General features: G+C 44.8%; 2 protein-coding genes across 2 annotated transcripts; one reads left to right on the top strand and one right to left on the bottom strand.

The window, feature by feature from the left end:
* Positions 1-16943, bottom strand: PSMA2 (proteasome 20S subunit alpha 2). The gene is made up of 8 exons (XM_038760650.1): positions 16889-16943; positions 9823-9899; positions 8343-8475; positions 7114-7236; positions 5025-5106; positions 3513-3586; positions 507-564; positions 1-418 (listed from the first exon to the last, which is right to left on the bottom strand). The coding sequence occupies exons 1-8, from the start codon at positions 16927-16929 to the stop codon at positions 302-304; spliced, it is 705 nt and encodes a 234-aa protein (XP_038616578.1). The 5' UTR covers positions 16930-16943; the 3' UTR covers positions 1-301.
* Positions 16944-17176: 233 nt separating this feature from the next.
* MRPL32 (mitochondrial ribosomal protein L32) lies at positions 17177-22980 on the top strand. Its single transcript, XM_038760367.1, has 3 exons — positions 17177-17304; positions 21048-21226; positions 22306-22980. Exons 1-3 carry the CDS (start codon positions 17178-17180, stop codon positions 22558-22560), a joined length of 561 nt encoding a protein of 186 aa, XP_038616295.1. The 5' UTR covers position 17177; the 3' UTR covers positions 22561-22980.
* Positions 22981-25818: the final 2838 nt, after the last annotated feature.

Genomic DNA, 25818 nt, shown 5'->3' on the forward strand with positions numbered 1-25818 from the left:
TTGCCGATCTTTTTTTTAATATTCATGGTATTTTGTTCCTACCCTGAAAATTAAGGCAGCTTACGCATTAAAACCAAAAAATACAAAAAAAAAAAAACCCAGCAGATAGAATTTTACTCAACACCCAAAATGCTAGCAACTGGATTTGATACTTCATTGCTATTTGCACCTGGTAATTTTAAAAGGACCTATCCATTAAACCATGTAGAAACAAGTATGCAAAAAAATGCAGAACAAAGATACTTTTAAAGAGGTTCACGTTGCCTCTATTAGAACTCAAGACTCTTCAGTCACTTGGACATTATGCAATGGCAGCCAAGTAATCCTTAACTTCAGTTGGCGTGAGCCTCCTGAACCCCGCTTCATTGCAGATGCCGACTTCTATGTTATCTTCTGTCATCTGGCCTTCAAAACTCTCCTGGGAGGAGGAAAAAAAAAAGACATTTGTCTTGGATGTGTAAGAAATTCCTTTAAAATTATTATAAACCCGTCGTTTTTAGGCTAACCTTTAGTGTTAAGATTGCTGTATGAATAGCATCTTCAAGCTCCAAATCTTCGTTGTATCTAAAAAAATGCAAAAAAGAGGGACACTTTTAGAATGAACTTTTGAAGGCAATATCCTTGTTTTCATAATCATTGTGAATAAATCGCTCATTAAAAATCAACTTCCTTCAGCAGGAGCAGGTTTCATGTTAACAACCTCAGCCATCTCATATATTCAGTTCCAATGCGTTTAAGCCTCAGTTAACTTTTGCCCATCAACACAAATCATCATCATCATCATCAATCGTATTTATTGAGCGCTTACTGTGTGCAGAGCACTGTACTAAGCGCTTGGGAAGTACAAATTGGCAACATACAGAGACAGTCTCTACCCAACAGTGGGCTCACAGTCTAACACAAATGGAAAGAGAGCACACAAGATGTCCAAGAGATTTTGAACTCAAGGCAGGGACTGTATCTTTCACTTAATAAATATCTGCCAAGCACCGAAAGCTCCTTGTGAGCAAGGAAGATGTCTATCAACTCTTCCTAGTCCTTTAGACTGTGAGCCCACTGTTGGGTAGGGACTGTCTCTATATGTTGTCAACTTGTACTTCCCAAGCGCTTAGTACAGTGCTCTGCACACAGTAAGCGCTCAATAAATACGATTGATTGATTGACTGATTGCTCTGTACACAATACACGCTTAATAATTACAAATGATTTATTATTAAGTGCTGAGGCAGATATATGGTAATTACGTTACAGTCCCGGTCCCACATGGGGGGAGCTCAATCTACACAGGAGGGAGAACTGGCATTTAATCCTCAGTTTACAGATGAGGAAACTGAGGCACAGAAGTGACTTGTTGCCCGAGGTCACTCAGCAGACAAGTGATGGATCCAGGATTAGAACCCAGGTCCTCTGATTCCCAGTCAATAGATGGTATTTCTTCAGCACTTACTGTACTAAGCCCTTGGGAGAACACAATACAATATAGGAGGCAGACACGACCCCTGCCCTCAAGTTTACAGATTAGAGGGCAAAACAGACTCTAATACAGGACTACACTCCCTTTTTTCTACTTCTTAATGCATTTGCTCGCCAATGGCTCTATGAATAATTTATTAGTCATTTACGGCTTTTTAGAATTGTTGCTTACGTATAGATATATATCCACAAAAGCAGCCCACTCACAAGAATGAGTGAAACAGGCTTGCTGTAAGGTCACATGGCACATAAATTTGCCAAATTTTAAATGTCTGCTCTTACGGCATTGTAATAAATAATTCTGGTCACAACTGGTCTGAGAGGGGGATATATGAACAACTGATACCAAAGGAAGGAACCCCAAGAACTCTTAATTTGAACCCAAAATACTGGGTGGCGAAGCTCTCAAGAAAAAATTTATGAGGCTCAGGAAGTAGTAACACTTCCCCCTCCCCAATCCCCCCACCCTACCTCCTTCCCCTCCCCACAGCACCTTTATATATGATTGTACAGATTTATTACTCTATTTTACTTGTACATATTTACTATTCCATTTATTTTATTTTGTTAATATCTTTTGTTTTGTCGTCTGTCTCCCCCTTCTAGACTGTGAGCCCGCTGTTGGGTAGGGACCGTCTATATGTTGCCAACTTGTACCTCCCAAGCGCTTAGTACAGTGCTCTGCACACAGTAAACTCTCAATAAATACAATTGAATGAGTGAACACTATTAACTAAGCATTTATTTTGGGCAGATCACTGTACTAAGTGCTAAGAGAGAGTACACATGGGAATTAAACATTATCCCTATCCTTTGTGGAGCTCAATCTAAAACCAACTTAACTGGGGCTCAACCAACTTAATGGTCGTTCCTGATTTAAGACCTTGCTGCTGTGAGAAGCAGCATGGCGTAGTGGAGAGAGCACAGGGCTGGGCATTAGGTCATGGGTTCTAATCCCGCGAAGAGCTGCAGCTGGGGAGAGGAGAGAAAGGTGAAAAACAGCTTGGAAGCCAGTGTTCAGGGAAGGAGTCTAGAGCTGGACTCAGCGTGGCTCAGTGGAGAAGAGCACGGGCTTTGGAGTCAGAGGTCATGGGTTCGAATCCCCGCTCTGCCACATGTCTGCTGCGTGACCTTGGGCAAGTCACTTAACTTCTCTGAGCCTCAGTTACCTCATCTGTAAAATGGGGATTAAGACTGTGAGCCCCATGTGGGACACCTTGACCACCTTGTATCCACCCCCAGCGCTTAGAACAGTGCTCTGCACATAGTAAGCGCTTACAAATGCCATCATTATTATTATTATTATTATTATTATATCTTGAGGAAAGCAGTGTGCTCTGAGTGGCATTTTGAGTGGAAAATATGCACACCTGTGTGTCAAGCACACTGACCTGAGGAAAAGTTGGAAGCAGAGAGAGACCAGTAAGGAGGCTGTTCCAAGGAGTTGAGTCAGACTGTGAGGAGTGTGCACTAGGGAGGTGATAAGGATGAAACAGAAGGGCCAACTGGTGAAATACTTCAGGAAATTCCCACAGGAGAAACAGATTGGAGGCCAGAGGTAAGACAGTACGTTTGCAGGACAGGGAGGATGTTGCAAGGGTGATGAGAGTCGGGAAGAGGTAGGTGTTTAGGAGGAAAGGTTGGAATCCAGTTTTGGCCACATTAAGTCAAAGAAGCTGATGGACTATTCAGGTGGAGATTTCCCAAGGCACGAGGAAACAGAATACAGGACCGCAGTTGAAAGGTCAGAGCTGAGACTTGGCATCATCTGCGTATACATGGACCGAGCAGAAAACCTTGAAAACATCCTTAATGGACATACACAGTGAAAAGGGGAGAAGAGAAAGAGTCCACAAAGGAATTCCAGAAGGAGGAGTAGGATGATGAAAACCACGAGACTGCTATCAAGCCACGGCTAAAGATCATTTCTAAGAGGAAATGAAGCGGGTAAGGAGCTCACATTCCCAACTCGGTGAATGGAATTGTCTGATAAATTTTCCGAAGGACCCAAGTTTTCAAAGTACCTGGAGTCCTCTTACCTTTTTTCAAGGAAAGTTTTTCCATTTACATAATTCTTTCCCATCGCAGTAGCCTTCCAGGCAAAGTAAGCTCCCTAAATAAAAAAAGGGAACATAGTTAAGGCACAGACAGAAACAAATGGAAATATTCCCTAAAAAGTTATTTCATGAGCAGCTGCAATGGAGAATGCTGGTCTTAACATGCATATATAAAAAAAATCAAGAGTTTTGCAGGGATCGCCAGTCTTGATAAATAAAATTTACTGAGAACTGTGAACGACTCTTTCTCACTACCACTGAGGGCAGAAGCAGAAATGGGGTGTGTGGTAGTTAAACTTCTGACCGAGTCACGGGTGGGCGGGGGCATGACAGCCAGAAAATGCAAAGTTTGACCGTAAATGCAGTAAAAGCTGCAGATAATTATTTCCTGACTTGAAATAGCTTTTTTCAACTTTTCCTGTCAGTACTCTCCCAAAAGAAAAATTCACGATAAATATTGCATTCCAATGCGTTTCAAACTTTGTTCTCCCTAACAAAGTCCCCTCTTTACAAAATCCAGTCACAAGACATTGCAGAGAAATTGATATAATCCTCACACTGTGACACATTTAGATTCCAATCATACATGGGAATACTCATCTTATCAGTAGTACTTGAGTGCTTACTGTGTGCAGAGCACTGTACTAAGCACTTGGGAGAGTACAATACACCAGAGTTGGTAGGCATGTTCCTGGTCCACAATAAACTTAACTTAGAGAGGATTTTAATGGTCATTCTAGGGCTTTGATCAGCCTTTCTGACCAATGTGGATGACAGCCCTTTGGGTCACATCTGTCGCCTTCTCCATGGAAAAATGAAAAACAAACAAAAAACCTTCGTAATTTGACTCGATAAAAGCAGCTTTCCCAAGTCCAAAAAGTCCCAAGTCCTCCCATAATTTCCACACTAAAAATTTCTAATATCCAATTAAATTATTGCTCAATTTCAAAATTATTTTAAGACAAGTTTTCTTATCCAGTTTTTCAGCAACCCCCCCAGATACTCTCAAATTTGCTAGTCATTCATTTATTCAATCGTATTTACTGAGCCATTACTGTGTGCAAAGCAGTGTTCTCAGCGCTTAGGAAGGTTTATTATAACAACAGACGGACACATTCCCTAGAGAATCAGCGTGGCTCGGTGGAAAGAGCCCGGGCTTTGGAGCCAGAGGTCATGAGTTCAAACCCCGGCTCCACCACTTGTCAGCTGTGTGACTTTGGGCAAGTCACCTCACTTCTCTGGGCCTCAGTTACCTCATCTGTAAAATGGGGATTACGACTGTGAGCCCCCCGTGGGACAACCTGATCACCTTGTAACCTCCCCAGCGCTTAGAACAATGCTTTGCACATAGGAAGCGCTTAATAAATGCCATTATTATTATTATTATTATTATTATTCCCTGCCCACAAGGACCTTACAGTCAAGGGGGGAAGACAGACATTAATATAAATAAATTACAAGGGGGTATATAACTGCTTTGGGGCTGATACTTACAGAAGGATCAGACTGAAATAAATAAGGCCGACCTTCATTCCAACCACAGATGAGTAGTGATACTCCAAACGGACGGACACCCCTGGAAAGACAATCATCGAAAACTGAGTAACAAATGCTTGGTTTAGAAGCACTACTTTGCCGATACTTTTCCAGAAACAAAACCAGCCTATGATCGATCAGTAATACTTACTGAGCACTTGCTTTGTGCAGAGCACTACACAAGGCGCTTGGGAGAGTACATTTCAAGAGAGATTAGTAAACACGTTCCCTGTCCACAGTGAGTTTGCAGTTTAGAGGTGAGTACCACGAAGTCAAACTGAGTTAACAAGAATTCTCAAGCAGGAGGTTAGAAATGGTGTGATTGTGGTTAAGGATCGTAATTGAAATAAGCCTATTTCAACCGAAAAGCAAGTCTTTACATGCAGTTTGAGCCCCCTACGGGGGGATGAGGACACATTTCCCTTAGGAAATGCAATTCAACCTCAAAGGGTGCAAGTTTTAATGTGTAAACCAGTTTGATTTTGCTCACACAATTTGGTTCCTGTGCTAATAGTTTTCACTTGTAATTTGTACAGCAGTAACGTGAGTTTCATTTTAACAATTAATCGCGCACTGAAAATCCAAATGAGGCCCCTATTTTGGGCCACCCGGCAGCTGAAAATTCCTTATCAACCGGCATTTTCCTCAAGATCTTCACTTAACAAAGCAGTACAGTACTGTCCCAAGTGCTCAGGACAGTGATCTGTACACAGTAAGCATTCAGTAAATACCACTGATGATGCTAATGATGTCAGTTCCAGTTAAGGCAGTGATCATTATCAATGGTATCTGAGTGCTTACTGTGTGTAGGAAGCACTGTATTAACAGCTTGAGAGAGTACACCACTACAGATTGTAGACATATTCCCTGCCCACAATGAGCTTGCAGTCTAGAGGGGGAGACAGACACTAATATAAATAATTCCTAATACACGATTTATATGTCCATAAGTGCTGAAGGGCTGAGGCGAATATCAAATGCCCAAAGGCCATGGATCCAAGTGCACACACGATGCAGACGGGAGAGGAAGCTGAGGAAAACAGGGCTTAATCGGGGAAGGCTTCCTGGAAGACATACAACCTTAATAAAGCTTTGAAGCTGGACAGAGTGGTCATCTGGTGTATATGGAGGGGGAGAGAGTTCCAGGTTAAGGGAGGATGTGGAAAAGGGATTGGAGGTGAGACAGACAAGATCGGGGCACAGTGGATAAAGCCGGGGCTAGAGGAGCACAAGTGTGTAGGCTTGTTTGGAGCAGCAAATCAGGGAGGTAAGGTAGAAGGGGGCAAGCTAAATGCTTTAAAGACAATGTTAAGGAATTTCTGCTTGATGTGGCAGGGGACAGGCAACTACTGGAGGGTCTTGAGAAGCGCGGAGACATGGACTGAACGTTTATTTTGGGAAAGGGATCTGGGCAGCAGAGTGAGGTATGGACTGGAGTGGGGAAGAGACAGGAAGGAGGGACGTCAGCAAGGAGTCAGATGCAGTAGTCAAGAACAGTGCTTGGCACACAGTAATAATAATAATAATGGCATTTATTAAGTGCTTACTATGTGCAAAGCACTGTTCTAAGCGCTGGGGAGGTTGCAAGGTGATCAGGTTGTCCCTCGTGGGGCTCTCGGATTTAATCCCCATTTTCCAGATGAGGTAACTGAGGCACAGAGAAGTTAAGTGACTTGCCCAAAGTCACACAGCTGACAATTGGCGGAGCCGGAATTTGAACCCATGACCTCTGACTCCAAAGCCCGGGCTCTTTCCTACTGAGCCACGCTGCTTCTCAAGCAGCTTACTGCTTCTCAGTAAGCGCTATCATTATTATTATTATTAAAAGGGAGGATTTTAGCAACGTTTTCAAGGCAGAACTGACGGAGTTTGGTGACAGACTGTGTTGGGTTGGATGAGACAGTAACCTCAGGTACTACGAAACTTCTTTTAGAGGTTATTAGCTGCATGATTCTTTGCACAAATATACCTTCCTCTGGTACCGTATTGAATAGCGCTAAACCACGGGGCACTTTAATCAGGAATAACAGTTTGGCCACCCGCTTACCCTGACTGCGTGTATTCCTGCATCACAGAAGCGACCCTCTGGACCAGCTGGGCCGTTGGAATCGGCTCATGGTAAACCAAGTAATATTGTTGAGCCAGCTTCCGAGCTCTGTGCACAAGTACCCTGAACGACGACACAAAAGAGACCACTTTAATCCAAACCGAGACACGCAGCTCCCGTGCAAGAAACATTCCAATATCTTAGCAACTCAATAACGTTTTTGAATCCCTCGACATTTCTTTGGCCAATACAGTTTTTACAAATATTCTACGGACATAACTCCTATGATACATTCCAAATGGTAGCCTCTAAAAACGTGAGTTTTCTAGTTTTCTGGGAACTTTCAGTTCCACAAAAGACTTCAAAAAAAGGAAAAATCAATCAATCAATCAATCAATCGTATTTATTGAGCGCTTACTGTGTGCAGAGCACTGTACTAAGCGCTTGGGAAGTACAAGTTGGCAACATATAGAGAATGTCCCTACCCAACAGTGGGCTCACAGTCTAGAAGAAAATAGAAGGCATGCCATAGATAGCCAAAATAGTAGGGTGTTCTTAATTTCAACGTACCTATTTAATTCGACTGTCAGAGATCATGGCTAATAATAACAATAATGATGATAGCATTTGTTAAGTGCTTACTATGTGCAAAGCACTGTTCTAAGCACTGGGGGGGATACAAGGTGATCAAGTTGTCCCACATGGGACTCACAGGCTTCATCCCCATTTTACAGATGAGGGAACTGAGGCTTAGAGAAGTTAAGTGCCTTGCCTAAGGTCACACAGCAGACATGTGGCGGAGCTGGGATTCGAACCCATGACCTCTGACTCCAAAGCCCGGGCTCTTTCCACTGAGCCACGCTGCTTCTCTATGCACTAAAACATGCTGCTCCTCTGGTTTTGACAGGCCCTTTCAGTTCCGACTCGGAGTTGGGGTCCAATTTGACCATCTGGGGCATCTCCTTCAAGCCTGATGGACCACTATGTAACGGCAGGTGTACACGACGAGGATTCTATCAATCAATCAATCAATCGTATTTATTGAGCGCTTACTGTGTGCAGAGCACTGTACTAAGCGCTTGGGGAAGTCCAAGTTGGCACTTTGATTAAAAAAACGTCTAATACAGATTAGCTGATGGTTCTCCTCTGGGTCACTGGGGAATTCTGATGGCAGGTTCTGGGGCAGAGGCGCTAGAATTGGGGGATACAGACCGTTTAATAAGCAGTACCTGTAATCCGGGCCCATGCCACTGTATACCAAGCCTATGTGCTTGGTAATTGGTTCCACTTTGTGCACACTCCGTTCGTCATACAGAATGGACTTCTGTTTCTTCTCAGTGGCCAAAACCACACCATTCGCAGCTGAAGGGAAAAGGAAACGTTAAGCTGTCCAAGGTCTCTTCTCTTCTGGTCACAAAAGGACTAGCTGAGACAATGCCATTTGAGGGATCTGGCTAGCCAACTCCTTTCCTTACCTTTTCCTTTACAAAGGGCAGGCTCATTTGGGAGACGCGAAACCAAAGTTATCCTTCTCACCTGAGCACTGGAAAAAGGAATTCCTGACACAAATCAACAATACTGCACTGAAACATCTTTCTCCTTCACACAATTTTGCCAATCTACCCTCTCTTAGTCGACCAAATTCAAAGTTTCTCATATTAGGAAAACTTTCACGTGGAAAATTTGGAGGACAACCCACTTATAAATTTCATTTATAAGCTATCAAACTCTGGCACCTCTAACTGCATCACCTAACCAAAAAAAAAAAAAAACAAAAAAGGCCAGTAATTACAGGTATTTCAAAAATAGCACTGAAAGCAGAGTCTATTCTAAAAAGGAAAATATTTTAGTGCACCTACTTGAAATGCAAAGACATTAACTTAAATATCTTTTCCTCTCCCTGCTTCAAGGACTCTAAGATCATTACCTTTAATTCCGACTGAAGGGGCTCCTCCAGCTACAGCAGCCAAAGCTGCCAATCTACCCTCTCTCAGTCCACCAAATTCAAAGTTTCTCATATTAGGAAAACTTTCACGTGGAAAATCTGGAGGACAACCCACTTATAAATTTCATTTATAAGCTATCAAACTCTGGCACCTCTAACTGCATCACCTAACCAAAAAAAAAAACAAAAAAGGCCAGTAATTACAGGTATTTCAAAAATAGCACTGAAAGCAGAGTCTGTTCTAGAAAGGAAAATATTTTAGTGCACCTAATTTTATGTGGCGTTACAACCCTACAAAAGCTACTTGAAATGCAAAGACATTAACTTAAATATCTTTCCCTCTCCCTGCTTCAAGGACTCTAAGATCATTACCTTTAATTCCGACTGAAGGGGCTCCTCCAGCTACAGCAGCCAAAGCTGCCAATCTACCCTCTCTTAGTCCACCAAATTCAAAGTTTCTCATATTAGGAAAAATTTCACGTGGAAAATTTGGAGGACAACCCACTTATAAATTTCATTTATAAGCTATCAAGCTCTGGCACCTCTAACTGCATCACCTAACCAAAAAAAAAACAACAAAAAAGGCCAGTAATTACAGGTATTTCAAAAATAGCACTGAAAGCAGAGTCTGTTCTAAAAAGGAAAATATTTTAGTGCACCTAATTTTATGTGGCGTCACAACCCTACAAAAGCTACTTGAAATGCAAAGACATTAACTTAAATATCTTTTCCTCTCCCTGCTTCAAGGACTCTAAAATCATTACCTTTAATTCCGACTGAAGGGGCTCCTCCAGCTACAGCAGCCAAAGCATATTCAATCTGCACAAGTTTACCCGAGGGGCTAACGGAAGAGAAGAAAAAAAATGTACTTTTAGATCACGAAGGACAGAAGCAATTTTAGAGTCAATGAAAACAGCCTTGGCAGTTCCACTTAGTTTAATGGGAACCAGAAACAAACTGTAATAATACCAAATTCTCCCAGTTTTGATCATTAAGTGGAAAAAGGCAAAAAAAACTCTACACTTTCACTCGATTTCACAGGAAGCAAAAATAGAAAAAAGCCAGTTAAGTCACCATTAGTGATCGTTTCGATTTGAGAGGGGACTTTTAAAGGAATATAACTTTGCAAAGGATTGTTTTTTGGTGACTGAAACATGACAGGCCTAATCAGAATAGGTCAGGCTGTGTTCTGCTGTTCTCTGCAATACAGAATCATTTTTTTGCATAATTTCGGAGCGTTACATCTTTCTCCTTCGTACAATTTTGCCAACCTACCCTCTCCTAGTTATTGACCAAATTCAAAGTTTCTCATATTAGGAAAACTTTCACGCGGAAAATCTGGAGGACAACCCACTTATAAGTTTCATTTATAAGCTATTGAACTCTGGCACCTCTAACTGCATCACCTAACCAAAAAAAAAACACAAAAAAAGGCCAGTAATTACAGGTATTTCAAAAATAGCACTGAAAGCAGAGTCTGTTCTAGAAAGGAAAATATTTCAGTGCACCTAATTTTGTGCAAATTAAAAAGTTGGAGTGCAAATTTTGTGCAAAGCAATCTGTCTAGCAGCTGGGTTACCCCCATGGTACCTTGACTGGACGGCACGTGGACTGGATCGTGAATCAAGGGGCAGAAAAATGGTAGAGACATTTGGGGCCCGCCCAAAGTGCCACTACCGGCAGTGAATTTAGTCAGCACGCCTGATGATGATAATAATTATGGCATTATTTAAGCATTTACTATGTGTCGAGCATGGCGCTCACCACCTAAGTGGAAGGGGAGGCCAGGCACTTAACCCGTTTTATAGATGAGGACGCCTGACACACAGAAGTTAAGTGACTTGGCCAAGGTCACACTGCAGGCCAGTGGCAGAGTCAGGATTAGAACCCAGGTCATTCATTCATTCAATCGTATTTATTGAGCGCTTACCGTGCGCAGAGCATTGTACTAAGCGCTTGGAAAATACGATTCAGCAACAGAGACAATCCCTGCCCACAACAGGCTCACAGTCTAGAAGTGGGGAGACAGGCATCAATATAAATGGAATTACAGATCGATAAATATCATTAATATAAATAATAATAACCAATCAATCGTATTTACTGATTGATTGACAATAGTACACTTAAGCAGCGTTGCTCAGTGGGAAGTGCCCAGGCTTTGGAGTCAGAGGTCATGGGTTCATATATACATATATATTTTTTTGTTTTGTTTTCTCTACCTGTTTTGTTGTCTGTCTCCCCCTTCTAGACCGTGAGCCCACTGTTGGGTAGGGACCGTCTCTATATGTTGCCGGCTTGTATTTCCCAAGCGCTTAGTGCAGTGCTCTGCACACAGTAAGCGCTCAATAAATATGATTGAATGAATAAATGAACACACGCCTCTACCATCAGCAAGCGGCAGCAGCCCCAAGGGTGAGTCAACAGTGCAGTGGGTAAAGAAGGGTGCAGTCCATCCCCGTGGGCAGTGGGACAAAGGAGAATTAATCAGTCGTATTTATTGAGCGCTTACTGTGTACAGGGCACTGTACTAAGCGCTTGGGAAGTACAAGTTGGCAACATATAGAGAATGAAACCTCCAAGCCGGTCATACAACCTCGTGATGAGGAGGAGCTAAGAGGCAGTGGGGAGAAAAGGAAGAGATTCACTGGGTACCTACTGCGAAGACAACAGTGACTAGGCACTTCATCAATCGTATTTATTGAGCGCTTACTGTGTGCAGAGCACTGGACTAAGCGCTTGGGAAGTACAAGTTGGCAACATATAGAGACAGTCCCTACCCAACAGTGGGCTACTTGGGAGAGAAGTAATAATAATAACGATGGCATTTATTAAGCGCTTACCATGCGCCAAGCGCTGGGGAGGTTACAAGGTGATCAGGTTGTCCCACGGGGGGCTCACAGTCTTAATCCCCATTTTCCAGATGAGGGAACGGAGGCCCAGAGAAGTGAAGTGACTCGCCCAAAGTCCCACAGCTGACAGCTGGCGGAGCCGGAATTTGAACCCATGACCGCTGACTCCAAAGCCCGGGCTCTTTCCACTGAGCCACGCTGCTTCTCACCAGTAACGACGTGAGAGTAATAACGGCGGAGTGCCCTGCAGACATGATCTCTGCCCACAAGCGTAGAAACTAGACAGGCTCCCTGCTCCAGCAGAAGACTTTGGAACAGAGAGCCTGAATGCAGAAACTGATTATAAAAACAAGGGCCATAATCCCAAATACCCTTTTACAGCGCTCTTCCTAGTCCCTTCCCCCCCGTCAGCTGAAATGAAAAATAAAAACTTGGCATCCCCGACCAAGTACTGCAATGTGATTTTCCTTAATATGGGATTTCACAAGAGTACAACTCTATTACAGGACTAGCTCCACCAAGGGAACTGTAGAAGCTTTTTGCTTTTTAAAGAGAGTTGGATGAACCCCATTTAGGTGCGAATCTACTTTCACGTCCCCGACCAAGTACTGCAATGTGATTTTCCTGAATATGGGATTTCACAAGAGTACAACTCTATTACGGGACTAGCTCCACCAAGGGAATTGTAGAAGCTTTTTTTCTTTTTAAAGAGAGTTGGATGAACCCCATTTAGGTGCGAATCTACTTTCATGTCCCCTTAATGGAATAATTGCCCATCCGCCAAGCTAGCTCTCTTCCTCCCTTCAAGGCCCTCCTGAGAGCTCACCTCCTCCAGGAGGCCTTCCCAGACTGAGCCCCTTCCTTCCTCTCCCCCTCGTCCCCCTCTCATCCCCCCCATCTTACCTCCTTCCCTTCCCCACAGCACCTGTATATATGTATATATGTTTGTACATATTTTTTACTCTATTTATGTATTTATTTATTTTATTTGTACATATCTATTCTATTTATTTTGTTAGTATGTTTGGTTTTGTTCTCTGTCTCCCCCTTTTAGACTGTGAGCCCACTGTTGGGTAGGGACTGTCTCTATATGTTGCCAATTTGTACTTCCCAAGCGCTTAGTACAGTGCTCTGCACATAGTAAGCGCTCAATAAATACGATTGATGATGATGATGATGATGATAACCTTTCAAGGCCCCTTTCAACTCGATGTTACTTGTACCAGGCGAGCACTCCCGTCACCCAAACATATGACAGGAAAAAAAAAGTGAGAAATATCATTAATAAGTAATTATTAGCATGTTAATATGGCATCCCTGGAACTTGCTTTCTAGTCCAAAGAGTTAAGCCCTCCAGTCCACAGCGTGACTTTTCTTGGAATACTGACCCAGCTATGAATTCTTAATCCTCCCAATTTGTTAAAAATGATACTTACGGCTGTGTCAATTATGAAAGTAACTCCTCTATATGAGGAGCATATTAATAAATCCTTTCTTGAGTGGTTACCTGGTAATTGCTTCAGTTCTATTTGATCACTGCTGCAATCGGGATTCCCTTGAATTTATTTTAGCATCTGTCTCCCCTGCTAGACTAAGTCCCTTAAGGGCAGGGACCATGTTTACTGCCTCTGTTGGACTTTTCCAAGGACAGTGATCTGCTCAGTCTGTGCTCAATTCATTTGATTGATTCATCATCAATCGCATTTATTGAGCGCTTACTGTGTGCAGAGCACTGGACTAAGCGCTTGGGAAGTCCAAGTTGGCAACATAGAGAGACAGTCCCTACCCGACGGTGGGCTCACAGTCTAAAAGGGGGGAGACAGAGAACAAAACCAAACGTACTAACAAAATAAAATAGATAGAATAGATATGTACAAGTAAAATAGAACCCACGACCTCTGACTCCCAAATCGGTGCTCGCTCCACTGAGCCACGCTGCTAGGGTTTAGGATGGTGTCAGGCACGTAGTCACCGCTTAATTACGATTAAATAATTAAAAAAAGAAAGGCACTGAGAGGGAAAGTGAAAGTGCGAGTAGCTCTGACTCTTCTTCCTGCTCCTCCTCCCCTCCCTGCTCCTCTCCCTCTCATGTTCCTCCTCCTCCTCTCCAATTCCTCCTCCTCTCCCCCTCGTGTTCCTCCTCCTCCTCCTCTTCTCCCCCTCATGTTCCTCCTCCTCTTTTTTTCTTTTGTTGATGGCATTTATTAAGCACTTACTATGTGCCAAGCACCGTTCTAAGCGCTGGGGAGGTTACAAGGTGATCAGGTTGTCCCACGGGGGGCTCCCGGTCGTCATCCCCATATTCCAGATGAGGGAACTGAGGCCCAGAGAAGTGAAGTGACTTGCCCAAAGTCACACAGCTGACAGTTGGCGGAGCCGGGATTTGAACCCATGACCTCTGACTCCAAAGCCCGGGCTCTTTTCCACTGAGCCACGCTGCTCTTCTCCCCCTCGTGTTCCTCCTCCTCTCCCCTTCCTCCTCTCCCCCCTCCCTGCTCCTCCTCTCCTCCTCCTGTTCCTCCTCCCCCTCTCCCCCTCCTCTTCCTCCTCCTTTCCCTTCTCCTTTCCCTCCTCCTCCTCCTCCCCTCCCACCTTCTGTTATTCCTCCTCCTCCTCCTGTTCCTTTCTCCTCCTCTCCCTCCTCCTTCTCCTCCTGTTCCTCTTTCTCCTCCTCTCCCTCCTGCTCCTTCTCTGTTCCTCCTTCTCCTCCTGTTCCTCTTTCTCCTCTCTCTCCTCCTGTTCCTTCTCTCCCTCCTCCTGTTCCTTCTTTCCCTCTTCCTGTTCCTTCTTTCCCTCCTCCTGTTCCTTCTTTCCCTCCTCCTGTTCCTCTTTCTCCTCCTCTCCCTTCTCCTTTCCCTCCTCCTCCTCCTCCCCTCCCACCTTCTGTTATTCCTCCTCCTCCTCCTGTTCCTTTCTCCTCCTCTCCCTCCTCCTTCTCCTCCTATTCCTCTTTCTCCTCCTCTCCCTCCTGCTCCTTCTTTGTTGTTCCTCTTCTCCCTCCTGCTCCTTCTCTGTTCCTCCTTCTCCTCCTGTTCCTTTCTCCTCTCTCTCCTCCTGTTCCTTCTCTCCCTCCTCCTGTTCCTTCTTTCCCTCTTCCTGTTCCTTCTTTCCCTCCTCCTGTTCCTTCTTTCCCTCCTCCTGTTCCTTCTTTCCCTCCTCCTGTTCCTTCTTTCCCTCCTCCTCCTCCTGTTCCTCTTCCTCCTCCTCTCCCTTCTCCTTTCCCTCCTCCTCCTCCTCCTCCCCTCCCACCTTCTGTTATTCCTCCTCCTCCTCCTGTTCCTTTCTCCTCCTCTCCCTCCTCCTTCTCCTCCTGTTCCTCTTTCTCCTCCTCTCCCTCCTGCTCCTTCTTTGTTGTTCCTCTTCTCCCTCCTGCTCCTTCTCTGTTCCTCCTTCTCCTCCTGTTCCTCTTTCTCCTCTCTCTCCTCCTGTTCCTTCTCTCCCTCCTCCTGTTCCTTCTTTCCCTCTTCCTGTTCCTTCTTTCCCTCCTCGTGTTCCTTCTTTCCCTCCTCGTGTTCCTGTTCCTCCTCCTCTCCCTTCTCCTTTCCCTCCTCCTCCTCCTCCCCTCCCACCTTCTGTTATTCCTCCTCCTCCTCCTGTTCCTTTCTCCTCCTCTCCCTCCTCCTTCTCCTCTTTCTCCTCCTCTCCCTCCTGCTCCTTCTTTGTTGTTCCTCTTCTCCCTCCTGCTCCTTCTGTTCCTCCTTCTCCTCCTGTTCCTCTTTCTCCTCTCTCTCCTCCTGTTCCTTCTTTCCCTCCTCCTGTTCCTTCTTTCCCTCCTCCTCCTCCTCTTTCTCCTCCTCTCCCTTCTCCTTTCCCTCCTCCTCCTCCTCCCCTCCCACCTTCTGTTATTCCTCCTCCTCCTCCTGTTCCTTTCTCCTCCTCTCCCTCCTCCTGTTCCTCTTTCTCCTCCTCTCCCTCCTGCTCCTTCTCTGTTCCTCCTTCTCCTCCTGTTCCTCTTTCTCCTCTCTCCTCCTGTTCCTTCTCTCCCTCCTCCTGTTCCTTCTTTCCCTCTTCCTGTTCCTTCTTTCCCTCTTCCTGTTCCTTCTTTCCCTCCTCCTGTTCCTTCTTTCCCTCCTCCTGTTCCTTCTTTCCCTCCTCCTGTTCCTTCTTTCCCTCCTCCTCTTCCTTCTTTCCCTCCTCCTCCTCCTGTTCCTCTTTCTCCTCCTCTCCCCCCCTTCCCTCTCCTCCTCTCCCTCCCCCCTTCCCCCTCCTCCTCTCCCTCCCCCCTTCCCTCTCCTCCTCTCCCTCCTCTCTCTACTGCTCCTTCTGTTCCTCCTCCTCCTCCTCCTGTTCCTTTCTCCTCTCCCCTCCTCCTCTCCTCCTGTTCCCCCTCGTCCTCAATCAATCAATCATCAATCGTATTTACTGAGCGCTTACTATGTGCAGAGCACTGGACTAAGCGCTTGGGAAGTGCAAATTGGCGACACATAGAGACGGTCCCTCCCCAACGGCGGGCTCACGGTCTAAAAGGGGGAGACAGAGAACAGAACCAAACATACTAACAAAATAAAATAAGTAGAATAGATAGGTACAAATAAAATAAATAAATAAATAAATAGAGTAAAAAATACCTACAAACATATATACATATATACGGGTGTTGCTCCTCCCCCTCCTCCTCTTCTCCCTCCTGCTCCTCCTCAATCAATCAATCGTATTTATTGAGCGCTTACTATGTGCAGAGCACTGCACTAAGCGCTTGGGAAGGACAAATTGGCAACAGAACAGAACAGTTCCCTCCTGTTCCCCCTCCCCCCTCCCGGCGGCGGCGGCGGCGGCGGCGCATGCGCAGAGGCGGGCTGACTCGGCAGGCCCGAGCCCCCCGTGGCCGCCCTCCCTCCCTCCCTCCCTCCCTCCCTGCGGTCCCCCTGTCGGTCGGTCGGTCGGTCGGTCGGTCGGTCCGGGAGCAGGGCAGCCGGGGCCCCGGGAGGCAGGGGGGGCCGGCGGCGGCCGACCTGTCCCTTTCCCATCCCGTCCCTACCTGAATGTCGTGAGGGAGAAACTGTATCCTCGCTCCGCCATCTTGCCCGCGTCCGGCCGCCGGCCGCCCCGCGCCTGCGCACTCGCTCCCCGCCCACCCCTCCCCAGGGCCTGCTGGGACTTGGAGTCCCTCGCGCGGAGACGGGCGGGCACCGACGGCGCCGGCCTACTCGCTTTCCCAGGATCCTTTGAGCGGCGGCGGCCGCCAGTGCGCACGCGCCCTGGGAGGGGGGCGTTTTGGGCGGGGCCTCCCTCCCTCCCTCCCTCCCGCCGCAAGGGCCGCCGGGAAGATGGCGTCGGTGTTGCTCATGGTCCCCTCAGCCTGGGCCGCCCGCGGCCTGCTCGGGAGGCTCCGCAACTGCTGGGAAATTCTGGAAAAAAGCCTTTTATTCCGCCTCCCAGGCTCTCCTCCATGCGGTACCTCCTCCCATCTTACCTCCTTCCCTTCCCCACAGCACCCGTATAGATGCTTGTACATATTTATTATTCTATTTATTTATTTATTTTACTTGTACCTATTTATTTTGTTTTGTTAGTATGTTTGGTTTTGTTCTCTCTCTCCCCCTTTTAGACTGGGAGCCCACTGTTGGGTAGGGACCGTCTCTATATATTGCCAACTTGGACTTCCCAAGCGCTTAGTACAGTGCTCTGCTCACAGTAAGCGCTCAATAAATATGATCGACTGATTGATTGATTCCTCCCGTGTAGGGAGAGCACATGGTGAGAGCTAACCGCCCACCATGTGTGCGGGGAATGGGATGAATTGCTCCCATGTGGGAAAGTAAGTGGATTCTATATGTATAGATGTTTGTACATATTTATTACTCTATTTATTTATTTATTTATTTATTTTACTTGTACATATCTATTCTATTTATTTTATTTTGTTAGTATGTTTGGTTTTGTTCTCTGTCTCCCCCTTCTAGACTGTGAGCCCACTGTTGGGTAGGGACTGTCTCTATGTGTTGCCAACTTGGACTTCCTAAGCGCTTAGTACAGTGCTCTGCTCACAGTAAGCGCTCAATAAATACGATTGATTGATTGATTGATTCCTCCCGTGTAGGGAGAGCACATGGTGAGAGCTAACCGCCCACCATGTGTGCGGGGAATGGGATGAATTGCTCCCATGTGGGAAAGTAAGTGGATTCTATATGTATAGATGTTTGTACATATTTATTACTCTATTTTACTTGTACATATCTATTCTATTTATTTTATTTTGTTAGTATGTTTGGTTTTGTTCTCTGTCTCCCCCTTGTAGACTGTGAGCCCACTGTTGGGTAGGGACTGTCTCTATGTGTTGCCAACTTGGACTTCCCAAGCGCTTAGTACAGTGCTCTGCACACAGTAAGCGCTCAATAAATACGATTGATTGATTCTACCATATTTATTGAGCGCTTACTGTGTGCAGAGCACTGTACTAAGCGCCTGGGAAGTCCAAGTTGTCAATATATACAGTCCCTACCCGACAGTGGGCTCAGTCTAGAAGGCACGTAATCATCATAATAATGATGTTGGTATTTGTTAGTAATAATAATCAATCAAGCAATCATTCGTATTAATTGAGCGCTTACTGTGTGCAGAGCACTGTACTGAGCACTTGGGAAGTCCAAGTTGGCAACAGAGAGAGACGGTCCCTACCCCACAGTGGGCTCACAGTCTAGAAGGCAAGTAATCATCATAATAATGATGTTGGTATTTGTTAGTAATAATAATCAATCAAGCAATCATTCGTATTTATTGAGCGCTTACTGTGTGCAGAGCACTGTACTGAGCACTTGGGAAGTCCAAGTTGGCAACAGAGAGAGACGGTCCCTACCCCACAGTGGGCTCACAGTCTAGAAGGCAAGTAATCATCATAATAATGATGTTGGTATTTGTTAGTAATAATAATCAATCAAGCAATCATTCGTATTTATTGAGCGCTTACTGTGTGCAGAGCACTGTACTAAGCGCCTGGGAAGTCCAAGTTGGCAACAGAGAGACGGTCCCTACCCAACAGTGGGCTCACAGTCTAGGAGGCACGTAATCATCATAATAATAATGTTGGTATTTGTTAGTAATAATAATCATTCGTATTTATTGAGTGCTTACTGTGTGCAGAGCACTGTACTAAGCGCCCGGGAAGTCCAAGTTGGCAACAGAGAGAGACGGTCCCTACCCAACAGTGGGCTCACAGTCTAGAAGGCACGTAATCATCATAATAATAATGTTGGTATTTGTTAGTAATAATAATCAATCAATCATTCGTATTTATTGAGCGCTTACTGTGTGCAGAGCAATGTACTGATTGCCTGGGAAGTCCAAGTTGGCAACAGAGACGGTTCCTACCCAACAGTGGGCTCACAGTCTAGAAGGCACGTAATCATCATAATAATAATGTTGGTATTTGTTAGTAATAGGCAAGTTAGGGCAAGTCACTTCACTTCTCTGAGCCTCAGTGACCTCATCTGTAAAATGGGGATGAAGACTGTGAGCCCCCCGTGGACAACCTGATCACCTTGTATCCCCCCAGCGCTTAGAACAGTGCTCTGCACATAGTAAGTGCTTAAGAAATGATGATGATGGCATTTATTATTTATTTAGTAACAAATGCCATTATTATTATTGTTATTATTATTATAATCAATCAATCGTATTTATTGAGCGCTTACTGTGTGCAGAGCACTGTACTAAACGCTTGGGAAGTACAAGTTGGCAACATAGAGAGACGGTCCCTACCCAACAGTGGGCTCACAGTCTGGATGGGGGAGACAGAGAACAAAACCAAACATATTAACAAAGTAAAATAAATAGAATAGATATGTACAAGTAAAATAAATAGAGTAATAAATATGTACAAACATATGTACATATATACAGGTGCTGTGGGGAAGGGAAGGAGGTAAGACGGGGGAATAATACTAATTATTCCCTAATAATAATAATAATGATGGTATTTGTTAAGCGCTTACTAGGTGCAAAGCACTGTTCTAAGCGCTGGGGAGGTTATAAGGCGATCAGGTTGTCCCACAGGGGGCTCACAGTTTTAATCCCCATTTTACAGATGAGGGAACTGACGCACAGAGAAGTGAAGTGACTTGCCCAAAGTCACACAGGTGACAGTTGGCAGAGCTGGGATTTGAACCCATGACCTCTGACTCCAAAGCCCGGGCTCTTTCCACTGAGCCATGCCTTAGACTGTGAGCCCACTATTGGGTAGGGACCGTCTCTCTATGTTGCCAACTTGGACTTCCCAAGCGCTTAGTACAGTGCTCCGCACACCGTAAGGGCTCAGTAAATACGATTGAATTCCCTTCTTGACTGTGAGCCCGCTGTTGGGTAGGGACCGTCTCTGTATGTGGCCAACTTGTACTTTCCAAGCGCTTAGTACAGTGCTCCGCGCACAGTAAGCGCTCAATAAATACGATTGATTGAATGAATGAATAATAGTGATGGCATTTATTAAGTGCTGGGGAGGTTCCCCCTCCCCATCCCACCCGCCCTACCTCCTTCCCCTCCCCACAGCACTTATATGTATGTTTGTACAGATTTATTACTCTATTTTACTTGGACATATTTACTAATCTATTTATTTTATTTTGTTAATAGGTTTTGTTGTCTGTCTCCCCCTTCTAGACTGTGAGCCCGCTGTTGGGTAGGGACTGTCTCTAAATGTTGCCAACTTGTACTTCCCAAGTGCTTAGTACAGTGCTCTGCACTCAGTAAGCGCTCAATAAATACGATTGAACGGATGAATAAGTATTATTGGACCTGTTCAATGCATCCAACACCCCCATTTGAAGGGACCATGGCAGTACAGACCCTCTAGACTGTACTCTTGCTGTGGGCAGGGAATGTATTTATACTTGTACTCTCCCAAGCGCTCTGCGCACAGTAAGTGCTAAATTAATGATTGAACGAATGACTGATGGGGGCTTTATGGCTGCTTAACTCTTTGAGAAATGCAGAAAAATCACTCAGAATTGGGTTGTAGAGACCAGATTACTAGGAGTACTTTGGCCAGGTGGGTCTAAAGGAGGACAGCAAAAAGCCATTTGGAAAGTGCGTTCTGAAGATAATGACACCGCTGTTTCCATTACCACTCTGAAAAGGGGTCTGTCAGAATATTCAAACCATTTCAAGTGCTCTGTCTTATTTTTTTTCCCCCACTTTTAAAGGCCCAGCATTAGCAGTGGAGGGTCCAGCTGCATTTCTTCAGCCTCCAGTCTCTAGTGAGAGTTCTGAGACACCCAGCGTTTTTGACAGCACCTTCTGGATGGCCGCCCCCAAAAACAGACGCACTATTGAAGTCAACCGCTGCAGGAGAAGAAACCCCAGAAATCTTATCAAGGTTAAGGTAGTACCTATTTTGATCTACTTTTTTCCCCTTTAGCTAGCTCTGTTTCTAGCTCTGGCACTAGAAACAAGGATTTGATCACTAGGTAGCTATTTGTTCTTATGTGTCCGAGAATTGATTATGCACAAGAATCCCGAGGTGGATCTGTGTCATTCATTCATTCATTCATTCATTCATTCAGTCGTATTTATTGAGCGCTTACTGTGTGCAGAGCATTGGACTAGAGCCACATTTAGGGGAATGAGGTTTTTGTGTTGCCGTGGTCTTTATGGAGGTAAGCACCCCAATGCGATTGCCAAGGTCCTCTAAGGACTTGAGGAGTGTGAATCTGATTTTCATTGAAAGCCTCTCAATCAGTATTATATGTTGAGCATCTACTGTTTAGGGCATGTCATCCTCATCCTCAGAAAACTCCAGCGATTGCCATCAGGGTAATTCAGCCTTTCCAAAAAGGAAATAAAAACTTGCCAATTGGTTATACCTATCTCTCCTCTCCCCCTCGTCCCCCTCTCCATCCCCCCCATCTTACCTCCTTCCCTTCCCCACAGCACCTGTCTATATGTATATATGTTTGTACATATTTTTTACTCTATTTTATTTGTACATATCTATTCTATTTATTTTATTTTGTTACTATGTTTGGTTTTGTTCTCTGTCTCCCCCTTTTAGACTGTGAGCCCACTGTTGGGTAGGGACTGTCTCTGTATGTTGCCAATTTGTACTTCCCAAGCGCTTAGTACAGTGCTCTGCACGTAGTAAGCGCTCAATATACGATTGATGATGATGATGATGACTAAGAAGACTGAAAAGAATGAAATGTCTTCACTTGGGCAAGTGATATATAACTCCTGACATTGAATATACTCTCCTTTGGGTGCAGTCTAATGTTATGCAAAGGTACTCAGTAAATACCATTGAGTAGGACTTGGGAAATCACAGCGCGGGGTAGGAGAAATGAAGTTGTTAACATATCGGACGCTCATGAAATGCCCGCTCATTTATTGTTACCTCTGAGTCCGTGACACCTTGTGGGTTAGTGGACAGGGTTGCTTACTCTTTTTTCTTTTCCTTTTCCTAAGGATAATATAGAAGTTTGTCCCGAATGTGACCGTCCAAAGCTGAAGCAGGTCCTTTGCGGCTACTGTTATGAAAAGGTGCGCCAGGAGACGGTCCAGATCAGGATGCAGATCGGGAGAGAAGAAGGAGGGCCTTTTAAGGCTCCCGCTGTAGAGACCGTGGTGCTTTACCAAGGGGAAGAACCTTCTGAACAAGACCAGGGCAAAAGAATCATCAAACAAGACAGGAAGCGTCCTTCTTGGTTTGCAAAGAATTAATGCCGCTGATGCCATCATAGTAATATAAAAATCCATCCCCCCACCTGAGAGGAAAGCTTCCCCTCGGATTTTTGGGTATTTTTTTTTTCAAGCCTCATTAAGGGAAGGGAACTTCCCTGTCAGAAATCCATTCGCGGTCATCCTTTGTCCATTAATTCTGTTCTTGTGGGGTGACAGTTGAACACTATCGACACCGTGTATCTGGAGTCTGTTTCGGAACATTAAATCCTAAATACCGACTGATGAGCGTGAGGATAAAGTCAGGAAATCGGGGGGCATGAGGGAATGTCAGACATGTTCAGAATGAAATTTTCCAGCTAAAAGGAGAATTGGCTGATTTCCGTGGCAAGTTGTATATTAAAACACTTAGAACAGAGGCAGTGACAGTGAAGGATCTTCAAAATAAATACTAATTTTGTATTCTCTGGTTATTCTTAAACTGGAAGACAGCTGGTTTCACAATTGCCAAGGAGATGGATGGGGAAACCTTCATTTTTCATTATACATAAATCCAGAAGATGTTTGCACAGAGTTTGTATTTTGGTAGATAGATACAGCTGGTCCCTTCCTTTTGAAGATGGCACAGCTTAGAATGGGATCCTATCCATGTAAGAGCACATGATGGAAAAGACTCAGAGCACTATCAACAATCCATTCCACTCCTTGAACTTGAAAAATTATCTTTTATCACGCTGACGTTCACCACTTCTAGCATCCTTGTGCTAGTGCTAATATGATAATTACGGTATTTGTTAAAGCGCTTTCTGTGCGCCAAGCACTGATCTGAGCGCTGGGGTAGATACGAGGTAGTCAGGTTGTCCCATGTGGGGCTCCCAGTCTTAATTCCCATTTTACACATGAGGTAACTGAAGCACAGAGAAGTTAAGTGGCTTGCCTAAGGTCACGCAGCAGACTAGTGGAAGAGTCTGGATTTGAACCCATGTCCTCTGACTCCCAAGCCTGTGCTATTTCACCAAGCCACCAAATGCCACTTAGGACACGGGGGCACCCACTGAAGTGTGAAGGTAATAGGTTCGAAGTAAAATAAACCAACCCAAAAGGACACTTCACCCAGTAGGTGAAAATCATGGAATGTATGACCCGAGTAAATGATACAACCTGAAGTTATCGGTTTAGGAAAGGTATATGGCGAAGCAGTCCATAATGGGAGAAGCAGCGTGGTTCATCTGGAAAGAGTGTGGGCTTTGGAGTCAGAGGTCATGGGTTCAAATTCTGGCTCCGCCAACTGTCAGCTTCTTCTCTGGGCCTCAGTGACCTCATCTGTAAAATGGGGATGAAGGCTGTGAGCCCCCCGTGGGGCAACCTGATCACCTTGTAACCTTCCCAGTGCTTAGAAAAGAGCTTGGCACATACTAAGCGCTTAATAAATGCCATCATCATCATTATTATTATTATTATAATGGGTTACTAGAAAGAGCTGTAAAGAGGGAAAAGTTAGGAGTGTTAGCTGCAGTATCCTTAAGTATTAGGGTGGAAGTCAAGGAGGGCAACAATGCATAATTCCTTGGCCTTCTGTGGCCAGTGTTGGCGACAGAAGCCTGGGCTGGATTGTCCGTTGCTCTGACCTAGTAATGGCTTTGCTTATTGTCATAGCCTGGTTTAGCAGAGGGGCGAGGAGAGACCCTGCTCTTCCCCTCACAGTTCTGCCACTCCTATAATAATAATAATAATAATAATGGTATTTAAGTGCTTACTATGTGCGAAGCACTGTTCTAAGCGCTGGATCCGAAGCTCCTCCAGGAAGACTCTCCAGCCCCACTGCTGTCTCTCGGGGATGGGTGTGAGAGAGCATGGAAGGACCGGGGCTGATTGGTCAGAAAATCCTGATGACCAACCAGGAGCATCCTTGTTTATAATAGAAAAATAAAATCCTCTTTGGGAACGCCAGGAGAGCCTCTCCAATGGGATGTCTAGATTTGTAAGTTCCTTGTGGTGGGGAATGTGCCTCGTACTTTCCCTAAGGGAACAGCATAATGCTAATTAGAGAAACAGTCTGGTCTAGTGGAATGAACCTGGGAGCCAGAAGGACCTGATTTCTAATAATAATGATGGTCTTAAGTGCTTACTATCAATCGTATTTATTGAGCGCTTACTGTGTGCAGAGCACTGTACTAAGTGCTTGGGAAGTACACATCGGCAACAGATAGAGACGGTCCCTACCCAGCAGTGGGCTCACAGTCTAAAAGGGGGAGACAGAGAACAAAACCAAACATATTAACAAAATAAAATAAATAGAATAGATATGTACAAGTAAAATAAATAGAGTAATAAATATGTACAAACATATATACATATATACAGGTGCTGTGGGGAAGGGAAGGAGGTAAGGCAGGAGGGATGGAGATGGGGAGGAGTGCAAAGCACTGTTCTAAGCGCTGGAGCACCGTTTTGATCCAAGCTCTGCCATTGCCTGCCGTGTGACCGTGCACAAGACACTTCATTCTTTCATTCATTTATTCAATCGTATTTATTGAACGCTTACTGTGTGCAGAGCACTGTACTAAGCGCTTGGGAAGTACTTCCTCATCTGTAAAATGGTGATTAAGAGTATGAGACCCATGTGGGACAGGGACTGTGCTCAACCTGATTAGCTAGTAGCTCTCCCAAAGCTTAGTTTGCCTAACTGGCGTTTAACATAACGCTATAAAAAAATACATTGTACCCAGTGAGTGCTCAATAAATATCATTACTACTATTGCACCTTTTATGCAGATAGCGCTTCATACATCCTCATTTCCTGGTGGCGACCGGACAGTTCCACCTCTTACCTAAATTGAATTCCCCGGCAAAGAGAAGTGTTATCTACTAGATTGTACGATCGATGCCCAAAGATAGAAAGGGCCTGTAACTGACGTTTAACATACGCTATAAAAAAATACATTGTACCCGGTGAGTGCTCAATAAATATCATTACTACTATTACACCTTTCCTGCAGATAGCGCTTCGTACATCCGCATTTCCTGGTGGCGACCGGACAGTTCCACCTCTTACCTAAATTGAATTCCCCGGGAAAGAAAAGTGTTATCTACTAGATTCTACGATCGATGCCCAAAGATAGAAAGGGCCTGTAACTGACGTTTAAAATACGCTATAAAAAAATACATTGTGCCCAGTGAGTGCTCAATAAATATCATTACTACTATTACATCTTTTATGCAGATAGTGCTTCGTACATCCTCATTTCCTGGTGGCGACCGGACAGTTCCACTTCTACCTAAATTGAATTCCCCGGGAAA

This window comes from Tachyglossus aculeatus, chromosome 18, assembly GCF_015852505.1.
Source record: "Tachyglossus aculeatus isolate mTacAcu1 chromosome 18, mTacAcu1.pri, whole genome shotgun sequence".
NCBI classification, from domain to species: domain Eukaryota; kingdom Metazoa; phylum Chordata; class Mammalia; order Monotremata; family Tachyglossidae; genus Tachyglossus; species Tachyglossus aculeatus.

What these genes read in the sequence shown, in the direction of transcription:
- MRPL32 (XM_038760367.1), top strand. Translation starts at nt 17,178, where the DNA reads ATGGCGTCGGTGTTGCTCATGGTCCCCTCAGCCTGGGCCGCCCGCGGC. An exon ending in CCCAGGCTCTCCTCCATGCG is followed by an intron (nt 17,305 to 21,047) that starts GTACCTCCTCCC and finishes CCACTTTTAAAG; the next exon opens with GCCCAGCATTAGCAGTGGAG. An exon ending in GAAATCTTATCAAGGTTAAG is followed by an intron (nt 21,227 to 22,305) that starts GTAGTACCTATT and finishes CCTTTTCCTAAG; the next exon opens with GATAATATAGAAGTTTGTCC.
- PSMA2 (XM_038760650.1), bottom strand. Translation starts at nt 16,929, where the DNA reads ATGGCGGAGCGAGGATACAGTTTCTCCCTCACGACATTCAG. An exon ending in TTCTCCCTCACGACATTCAG is followed by an intron (nt 9,900 to 16,888) that starts GTAGGGACGGGA and finishes CTCTTCCGTTAG; the next exon opens with CCCCTCGGGTAAACTTGTGC. An exon ending in TATTTCAGTCTGATCCTTCT is followed by an intron (nt 3,587 to 5,024) that starts GTAAGTATCAGC and finishes TTTTTTATTTAG; the next exon opens with GGAGCTTACTTTGCCTGGAA.